General features: G+C 45.7%; 2 protein-coding genes across 6 annotated transcripts; one reads left to right on the top strand and one right to left on the bottom strand.

The window, feature by feature from the left end:
- The first annotated feature begins 1,515 nt into the window (after nt 1–1,515).
- Nucleotides 1,516–5,599, top strand: LOC131213334 (uncharacterized). Of its 4 annotated transcripts, XM_058207358.1 has the most exons (5): nt 1,524–1,962; nt 2,909–2,939; nt 3,022–3,216; nt 4,182–4,450; nt 4,569–5,599. In XM_058207358.1, exons 4-5 carry the CDS (start codon nt 4,237–4,239, stop codon nt 5,000–5,002), a joined length of 648 nt encoding a protein of 215 aa, XP_058063341.1. In that variant the 5' UTR covers nt 1,524–1,962; nt 2,909–2,939; nt 3,022–3,216; nt 4,182–4,236; the 3' UTR covers nt 5,003–5,599. The 4 variants fall into 4 exon arrangements, 3 of the variants coding, with proteins under 3 accessions (XP_058063341.1, XP_058063343.1, XP_058063344.1); XR_009156958.1 differs by lacking the exon at nt 4,182–4,450 and having other exon boundaries at nt 1,516–1,962; nt 2,909–3,216; nt 4,569–4,701; XM_058207360.1 differs by lacking the exons at nt 1,524–1,962; nt 2,909–2,939; nt 3,022–3,216 and adding an exon at nt 3,603–3,747.
- Nucleotides 5,600–5,824: 225 nt separating this feature from the next.
- Nucleotides 5,825–9,173, bottom strand: LOC131213534 (probable Dol-P-Man:Man(7)GlcNAc(2)-PP-Dol alpha-1,6-mannosyltransferase). Of its 2 annotated transcripts, none has more exons than XM_058207591.1 (7): nt 8,968–9,173; nt 8,233–8,883; nt 8,011–8,143; nt 7,232–7,931; nt 7,028–7,168; nt 6,862–6,966; nt 5,825–6,779 (listed from the first exon to the last, which is right to left on the bottom strand). In XM_058207591.1, exons 2-7 carry the CDS (start codon nt 8,356–8,358, stop codon nt 5,876–5,878), a joined length of 2,109 nt encoding a protein of 702 aa, XP_058063574.1. In that variant the 5' UTR covers nt 8,359–8,883; nt 8,968–9,173; the 3' UTR covers nt 5,825–5,875. The 2 variants fall into 2 exon arrangements, with proteins under 2 accessions (XP_058063574.1, XP_058063575.1); XM_058207592.1 differs by having other exon boundaries at nt 6,195–6,419; nt 6,490–6,779; nt 8,233–9,173.
- Between the last annotated feature and the right edge of the window lie 339 nt (nt 9,174–9,512).

Genomic DNA, 9,512 nt, shown 5'->3' with positions numbered 1-9,512 from the left:
GATTTTGAGCGACGATAAATCATCACCATCTAATACGAGGATCAATAGTAATACAGGACAATGAACGATCAGGAGGTTTCCCGCATCGGGAACAAATAAAAATTTATCGTATGGATGACTCGAGTCTTAACACTTGTAATAAACAAAAATGTGTGTTGACTTTAACAACAAACTCGTGTAAGCGGTACGACAGATCTTATTAGTTCACGCATAAGCTGTGCGACAGAATAAAGTCAAAATTTGAACTTTGACGATTTCATGTACACAAAAAATGCAGCCACCGCCCGAGTTGCTGGTTGCTGGACCGTTCGTTGCTACTTTGCCATACCACGTCTATCACTACCTTCCCACCCATACTCAAACTCCTAGGCCCCTAGCCCTAGCAGCCCTTACTGTTACAAATGGCCAGTTCTAGCGATGAATAATTGGTAAAGGTAATTTTTTGAAGACATTTTGCGAGTCGAAATATTAAACTCTGGCACATGAGCGCATGAGGACATGGGCTTGATTTGAATAAAATTGCATAATTCAGAATGGTATGAATGGTATGAATTGTATGAACATTGCATTGTGTTTATGTAATGCATTATTACGTGAAAGTAGCAGACTCGAAAATAGCAAAGTGACTTGAATAAGGGGGAATTTTGTTGTACGAGCCTTCTTTTACTCGCAGTGCTTCTATTTTTTTTAACTCTTCTTAGGGCACATAGTCTAAGAAAGAGCCTAGCATACTGTACTTGGTTACATTTTACTTCATCTATTGCGTAACGATTTCGTCCTTGGCCACCTGCCATCGGATGGTGTACTAGGTGTAACTAAAGCCAGTTGCCTACTAGCACCGCATCACCTTGGCTACATACAGGATCAAACAGATACTCCTGGTTCCTGTAACCTAGTGGTTAAATTTTTTTAACCAACAGAGAAGCCATTACTAGGTAAACCGCAGCCGAGTTTGTGTAGACAAGAGGAGGCGGTACTAGTAGGCAACCGACTTTAGTTGTAACGACCTGCAAGGCACGCACAATGACAACGCATCAAAACGTTGCGCAAGTTTAAACAGAATGCCTTGTTTCAACAAATAAGGAAATACGTTTTTTGATCTTATGACGTAAACGAAATAATTCGTTATGAGCCCAGTGTAACCATTGACGGCGGATGGTTACGTTATGTATTCAGCAACGTCTCCTTCGGTATGCTGTAACTCGAAAAGCCGATTAAGCCGAAGACCAAAGCGACGAAGGATAGCGGAAAAAGAGGCACGCTCAAAGCGATCGGCGAAACAAAATGTAAACGTTACATTGTGTCGAAATCCCATGGCGCATTTTTTAATGTCACATAACTGCGAATGGCGTGTGCCGTTTATTAGTAAATTCGAAGTAACAGAGAGGGTTTTAACTTGGAAATGCTTGCTGAAAGCATACGGCGCGGAAACGAGTAAAAAACTAGCTGGGCGTAGTACGGTGGAGTACGACTAAGCGGCTTAGATCTTTATTTTCACTGGATGCGGTCGTACGCCAACCGTGGCCGCCAGTTGCTTGATAGAATTCAGCTCAATCGGTTTGACTCGGAAGCTACTCGATTGCGGCCATATTGCCAAACGAAATTCAAACTAGTGAATTTAACGCGCGTAGCATAGAGCGGAAGGAATGGATAATTGTGACAATAGGGTTTCGGAACCACTGTACGCCCATGATGCAGAGTTAGCGGATGGTGGGGCGTTCGCCAAGAAGCGGGAAAATCCGAAATGGGTCCGAGTGATCATTGTTTGCATTTATTTATTCACGGTATCGTTTGCGGCTCTACTTTTATCGTTTTACTACATCTTCTTTTGGCAACCAAAAATCGAACAGTTTCATGACGATAGCCCAGAAAGACTAACGGCTTGCGATCAAGGCAACTAGTGGAAAACAATCAAATCGACAACCAAACTATTATCGCACCGAATATGTTTATCAAACCAAAGTAAGTAAAACTAGTGCTCAGTTTAGTAATGTAGGTAAAATTAGTGCACAGTTTCATCATTTTGGTATGAACATTTGAAATACTGTTAAGATTTTTTGCCCCCGCTGATAGAGCAGTCGGTAACGCTCGTCGCTGTCAACGCAACTGGCCAGGGTTCGAATCCCGGAACCGGTTGCGACTCAACCGGCCATGGTTTCGATTCCCGATACCGGTGTGTGTGTGTTGGTATTATTGACAATGTCTCTGGTGCAGGCCAAGAAGACCCGCACAGCCGTTGTAGCAAGAAGATTCTTTTTTAGGACTGTGGTGAAACTGTTGAACAGAAAAGCTGGCAGTATCCCGCCGAAGGAACTCTCTTTAGTTCATTAATGGTAGCGAATTAACTAGCCGATTGATTGATTGTCAGGGAATTGGTTTAATTAAATTAATCTCAATTTGGCTGATCGATCGTCCAGAAGACACAGCATTTTGGAGGGCTTGTATTTGTATTGCGGAAGAGTATTCCAGGGCGCAATTGATGGGTCGCGATTGTTTATAATTAACCAAAAATGAGGGATAAATCAAAATTAAACGGAGACAAGTATTGGATAGTGCAGCTGCAGCATAAACTATTTCGACTATAGTAAACTGTGCCAATCAACACTCGTGCTGGTCATTACTCTAGGATGGCTTCGTTTGCGCCAAAAACAAAGTCGTCTGCTGCGTCAAAACAATCTTTTTCCGATACAGGTCAGATGCGTTTGTGTGGGCATAGTATGGACGTAAAATAATCCTCTTAGTAACGAAAATAAACGTGCATTGCTTTCCTGACCCTGAGATTTGACGGTTTCCTCTCACCCATACTCTCTTTCGCATGTTAGTTCTCTCTCAGTCCACCACTTGTTTACACTTCTCTCTATTTTTTCAACGGTACCTAAACCCCAACTGTGTTCTACTTTAATTGCAGTGGATGGCGAGTGGAAACACTTTTCCGGAAGGTAGTGACCATTTGGAAAACTAGAGAATTTTCAAGGCGTTCGCGCTCAATCTCGCTTTCTCTCTCGCCCCGGCTCTGGGAAGTTTGTCGGTGACCCATACAACGGCCACAGATCCTTAGCGGAACAACTGCGAACGGGTGAAGAAGTTGCATTTTCACGATTCATATGTGCTGAAGTAAATTATTGCTTTTGACAGTGAGTAAAAGCAAAGTAAAGTGCATCGAACTAAAAACATATGATAAACGTGTCATCGGTCCATCGGGCGTTCACTTAACGGGTAATAACCTTTTTTTGGTTCGCGATCCGATTTAATGGGGCCGCACCATGCTATAGGCAATGCAGTGATTCAATCCCCATCGCCAAACGGATCTAACGAAACTCGACTTCAGCCATCGTCACTAGCTGGGGTTCCAGCATCAGCTGCATCGAAAATTGCTAGTGACGCACACTCTTGAGCGATAAACGTAAAATGTAAATTTATTGCTACAAAGAGCAAACATAAAACAGATATTATCCGCCTTGCGCCGTGCTCGTTCTGTTTTGTTGAATACACTCAACATCTGTCGTTTTGCAATGCTGCCGTGTTTTTCTCATTGAAGTTCGAGATTGCTCACGGTCTCATAAATCGTTCAATCGACGATACGTAAAAGTACCGAGCGTACTAAAAGGGATTCAATGACCTTGGAAGTCGATGGAAAAACAGACACACCGCAGACGTTAAAGTGTGGCCAATAAAACGGATATGGTTTTTGCTCCCCCAAAAAAAGTAGTTCCCCCCATCCACCCCACTAGTTTGTTGTACGCTTGTGTAAGTGTGTGTGCTATAACAGTGTTCAGCTCCAAATTCCATTAGTGAATATTCACTACTAGTAATTGAAATATGGTGGTTGCAGACAGAACAACAGTAAAAATCGATATCTCGCGATTGCGTTCCGCCTTCGAAATACAACTCTTTGCAGCGTCCAAAAGAGCATTGCCACATGTAGACGAACATTCTTCGAATATGAGCAATTGCTGTATTTTCCATAATCCATATTATCCAATTTCCATATTTTCCGAATCGGAAAATATACTTTTACGGATGGTGCTACTAAAGTTTTTCCCGGCCAAGTTGGAGCGCCGCAATTGAGCGGAGTGAGAACAGATACACAGTTGCGCGTGCACACACACACACACACATAGACGCACAATTTATTTGCACACCGCTTGTTTGTTTTTAGCTTTGAATTCTACGTCTTTCAGAGTTTGTCGATTGCAATCCGATGCAATACACCGGTGAGTTTCATATGAGGACACCATGAGCTACACGGCCGAAGAGAAAATAAAACTAGCTGGAGAGGACTCGAAGGATCGTCTATACGAAGTGAAGCAGAACCAAAAAGCAATCCGTATTCTAACTGTCGCAGCTTACGTTCTGTGTGTATCGCTAGTGGCCATCATGCTATCGCTGTACTATATCTTCTTCTGGGACCCCAGTACGAATCCGATGCAGCAAAAAACACAAACTATCGGTTGGTTATAGGCTAACTTGTCATTATCATTGTCATTGTTTAATCGTATATTTAAGAGTTTCCCATATTGTGCTTTAATACTTCCGCCGCTTGATCGCTTTCGTTTATTATTTTACAGACACCCTTATCATTCCGGAACACTTGGCTATCCGGTTGGCTAACCGCAGCGAGATTCCTGCCAATCGATTTTTCCACAGCTTTTACCAGAGCCTCGTCCAGGATCGTCTAGTCAAGATCAGGAAGGAGATACAAATTACGGAATCGGGCAACCTGACGAAGCTTATTGAGCTCTACCACCAGGAACAAGATCGGCATCGCACAGACAGAATGGTGGCTGCTCGCAGACGGCAACTTAAAGCGGCACTGTCGCAATCTGAATCGATGGGAAGATTCAAAGGGCAACAGCAGGAGACATTAGCCGCGATCGCTGACCAAGATCAGGGTGCAATAACGGATGAAGATGACGCTGGAGATGATTATGAGCAGAGTGGCAACGAGCTTTATTCCAACCATACCACAATTCAGCTGGATGGTGACGAGTCGGAACAGTAACGAGCGACAGTTAGCGTTACAAGTAGAACTTATATTGGGCTGCACTCGAACACATGCAGGAAAGTTAAACAGGGATCGCACGCACGATTTACATGACAACAGTGCACAGTAATTTCTTTGAACGGCATCCACCATTGCACATGCTCGCCTCTTTTACGAATGTGAGGTATACGCGCGAAAAGAAAAAAATGTTTTGTAAAATGTTTGTAAACTTGTTATGTTATAGTCTGAGTGCCCGTTTTTCGTAAGTTCTTTAGCAGTAATAAAAATTTAATTATAAAACCGAACTTTAACGCTCTCATAACGTCTATCGATTTGAGTCGATAGAGCCTAAACAAATTATAAGATCTACAGTACCACAAGTATCGTTCGCAGCCTTTAAAATCAGCATAGCTTGCCGATCCTTAAACACAAATCTGTTAGCAAACATTTTGTGACAGCACCATCATCGAAAAATAAAAATATTAGTGAAATAGTGAACTATGCAATAGTTGCCATTGGTAAAAACTCTGGTTTTGTAATTTTGCGGAGCACCCGAATACGGATTGTCGGAGAGCAATCGAGGGTGAATTAGTTAATAAACATAAAGTTTTAACTGCGTGCATTAGATATACATGCTGCAACACTTTATTATTTTCAATGGATGGGTTGGGAAAAGTCTTTGAAACATCCGAGGTCACGTTATACCGGCGTTGAGTGAAGTTGTTCAACTGTTCCAAGCTATCATTTCGTTCTCTGAAAACATGTACATACAATGCCCGACACGGTTTTCGTTCTTCCAGATAAGCCAAACATATATTTGCTAGTCTAGCTTAATGGTGGTCTTACTTTCATATATATTTTTCTTCAGCCACTCCTTCATGGGCATCCGGTTCACTGAAACTCGTTTTCGTACGTCTGTTCACTGATTCTCGCATTTTTCCTCTTTGATGAGGTTCTTGATTGTGTTGGATTTTTAAGTGAATTAATCGCTGGAAAAATTCCTCTTACCTTATTATTATCTTCCGCCACGTGGTCATATGGTTTATAGCGCGCCATATTCTGTTGATGGTCGATAGTTGGTACGTTCGATTCATCTTGCTCTTCATGAGAAGATTTAGGTTCCTTCAGCTCTAGGTTGACGTTGGTTCTCCTGAACTGTGGCTTGGGCAGGAGAGGCAAAGATCGGAATGGTCGTTTGTTGATGTCTTGCCCGTGCGTCTCGGCTTTACGCCCAATACGAGCGAATGGTTTTTCGATTGGGGCTACCGTGAACCGATGCTCTGTTGCAGTTGTCCTTCCGATGCGATGCACGGCTTGATTATCTTCCTCCGAACGATTCTCCACTTCTTGCTTCTCTACAGAATAGATGTCGTCCTCATCCACTGTTTCCTTGGCACCCATATCGGGCGCCTCGTATGAAGTTGCTTCGTTATCACTGGAAAATAATTCAATTTTTCCGTTCTCATCTGAATACCGCTTCGGTTCGAAAATTTCGGGGTCATCACCGGCATTCTCGCCCATAAAATTATCGAATTTCGTCCTGCGCCTGGGATCCCCTTCCACGTCATATCGGCGACGCATAATGAAAATGCATGGCTTCATTTTGATTTTTACCGGTAGTGCCGACTTGTACTGCAAACCTATGCTGTTGAAGCATTCCACAAACTCGACGATCTCGTGTGTTTGAAGCAGAAAGCGCATGTAGTCCGTGTACTTGTCCCGTGCTTCCAAAAGCAGGTAATCAAAACGATCCAGCATCTCGTCGCCCGGTTGAAGGTTTTCTTTTTTACTGTAGCTGCAATGTAGCGGTTAACAGCACTTAATCCTGTGAGTATTACCGTCAAAATTTATTAAAAACGTGTGAACAAAGACCGTACCTCCAATTAGGATTAATCTGAGCGAAACGGGAGACGCCGCTTTGGGCAGACAGGTTATCAATGTGTACCGTAACGTGCACTTCACCAGCCGCCAACCGATGGAATCTGTGGTGAATGGTGGAACGAATGCTACGCTAACTATGCTAGTGTACATCAGGTTTCTTACCTAGATATAGCAACTCCACCGGGATAGTTGGTTCCTGCCACCAGCAGGAGAAACATGGTCAGCAACGTATTCCCTAGCAGATGGCCGATACAAATAAAGGACAAAAATTTGTTCCAAACCGTCTTGTATCGGTTGATCCACCTATGTAGAAGAACCAGACATGTGATTATTAGGCACGCACAACGTGGCAAGTGTTCAACTCACAAGCGATTGCATGCGCAAGCGGCGGCCACGTTAAATAGTGGGAAAATGTAGATAATAAAACGAAGCTCCTTGTGCGGCAGAAAGGAAAAGAGTATCACAAAAACTACGGCCGGGATGACCAGCGAACGGATGCGCGTTTCGGTGTACAGCCCGAACGGGACAAACAGTATGGAGAGTCCCATGGCGCGTGGAAGCGCAGAGTAAAGGTACCACAGGAGCGGCGAGGTGCCCCAGTCGGAGCTTTTGTTCTGAACAGTGTTGAACCAGAAGACCTCGGCTTCCGGCCACAGAATCCGTCGCCAGAAAAAGCTATCCACAGCGACGGTGAGCACCACGAGGAAGATTCCGGCAGGAATTGCTGTCCGCAGGAAGACAGGCAGTGCGATGCGCTTGTAGTACAGATCGTACAAGAGATATAGCCCTAGCAGCATAGCAAGCTCGGCGCGAAAAATTATAATCGCAGCACCGGAGCAGACAATGAACAGTTTGACACTCCGGTTCAACCAATAGCTTATGGCCAGCAGCACCAGCGGCATGGCCATAATGTTCGGCAGCGGGCGGCTCATGTAGAACATGAAGTGAAACTGTGTCACGGTGATCAGCATAAACCAGACGCCGACCGTCACGCCGAACTTGTGCAGAATGGTGATTTTCAGCCGATTCCACGCGAACGCCACCGTTCCGGCCAAGGCGAATCGTACTGCAAAGTGAAAGGTGCATGAGGCCGATGCAATCAGAGATCAGCGATCACCGGTTCCAGGCGAACATCGCATACGTACCAGCATACTGCATCCAAAACTTGTTAATGTCCAGCGCCTCCAGCAGCGTTGCCAGCGGGGTCACCAGGAAGGTTATAAACAGCGGGCCCAAAAAGGTACGAGGAACTACTCCCGGGTACTCGTGGTGATCGTACTGAAAGATACAACAATCGATCCGATTGACGGCGTGGCGATGGCGTGTGGTGCTTTGGTTCAGTTGTTAGGGGTTAGCGTGTTGTTTACCTCGGACAGGTTGGCACGGTGGTAGAGCAAATCGTGCATCGCCTGCAGATTGAAACTTTCCTCCACCTTGGTGAACGGAGTGTAAACACAGTGTGCTGCGGCTATCAGAAATACGAGCAACGCCATGGCATGGGCTTTTCTTGGCCTTCGGCCGGGACGGCGGCTGCTGCTATCGAACGAGGGACATAGAGGGCTGCTAGCAAACACCGCACCGCTAGCTTATCACCGGCACAAAAAAGGTACACCTGGGGTCCGATCCAGCAGCTGGGGGCGATGGGTGGCCAGCAGCGACTCGGAAAATTAATTAAACTACACCCGCCACGTGTTCCGGGGCAGACACGGCGCGGTGTTTGCAGTCGTTCGCCTGCAGCAGCACGGTTGCTCCGTTTGTGCGAGCAAAAAATAAATCTATCGCACCGTAGTTATTTTTAATAGCAATTTCTAAAATAAACTCCACAGGCACCGGTGCACTACTACGCTGTACCAGACCAGACCTATACCAATGTCGAGCTGGCCGCTGGGGTAAGAGATCCGCCACGCACGGCGTACATGGCCACCGAGTTTTACGTGTTATGACTTTTCCACCACGGACCGAAACGGGGCCGGGAGATTTCCGGAGCGATCCGCCAAACCGCCAACGTACCTTCCGGCCTACAACGGTATAATCCGGTTACACGCACTCTGGCGACCACTCTGGCAGGACACCACGGGTAAAAATAATCTACAGTTGTGTACCAAGAACGAGTACGATGGCCCGGTCTGATCCGTCTCCGAGTGGGCAAACCACCTGTTGGGGCCTAAAACAGGGACAGTAACAGCGACGGAAACAATCGTATGCAACGTGGAACGTGGAAAACAGGTGCTTGCGTGTCCTGCCGGCGTTTGTGCAGTACATTTTTGCTGTGAATTCAGCGAATCATAACCATCAAATACAAATCATAACAAACGCCGGACGGATCCTATCGTCACACTCTGCCTGTCAGCTGTCGGTAGAGATCCTGAAGCCGAGTGGCGCGCGGAGTTGTCTGTCGTGTTGTGTTGTTTGGAAGTCGTGGCTATGTTTTCGTCGGCGCAAATATTTTCGACCGTCTGTTCGCCATTACAGCCGTGGTGAAACTTTTCACCAGAGTTCGTTTGGCACAACATACTCCGCTGGAAGTGTGTTTGCGTTGAATTTCTCGCACGGGCCGCGGCGCGTTCGGGCCGCGGCGCGTTCAGGACGCGCCGCGCGTGCGGGCAGCTTGCGTGCAATGTCGGGCTCAGCCATAGTTAGGGTTATG

The sequence above is a fragment of the Anopheles bellator genome, chromosome X, assembly GCF_943735745.2.
Source record: "Anopheles bellator chromosome X, idAnoBellAS_SP24_06.2, whole genome shotgun sequence".
Lineage (NCBI taxonomy): Eukaryota > Metazoa > Arthropoda > Insecta > Diptera > Culicidae > Anopheles > Anopheles bellator.
Note: the sequence above shows the minus strand (reverse complement) of the source record. Positions and strands in the feature narration are given on the sequence as shown.

Bases quoted from the DNA above. Each gene is read 5' to 3' on its own strand.
- LOC131213534 (XM_058207591.1), bottom strand. From the start codon at position 8,358: ATGGCGTTGCTCGTATTTCTGATAGCCGCAGCACACTGTGTTTACACT. The intron at 7,932-8,010 runs GTACGTATGCGA...TTCACTTTGCAG, and splicing joins GTTTTGGATGCAGTATGCTG to TACGATTCGCCTTGGCCGGA. The intron at 7,169-7,231 runs GTGAGTTGAACA...TCTTCTACATAG, and splicing joins GCTTGCGCATGCAATCGCTT to GTGGATCAACCGATACAAGA.
- LOC131213334 (XM_058207358.1), top strand. From the start codon at position 4,237: ATGAGCTACACGGCCGAAGAGAAAATAAAACTAGCTGGAGAGGACTCG. The intron at 4,451-4,568 runs GTTGGTTATAGG...ATTATTTTACAG, and splicing joins GCAAAAAACACAAACTATCG to ACACCCTTATCATTCCGGAA.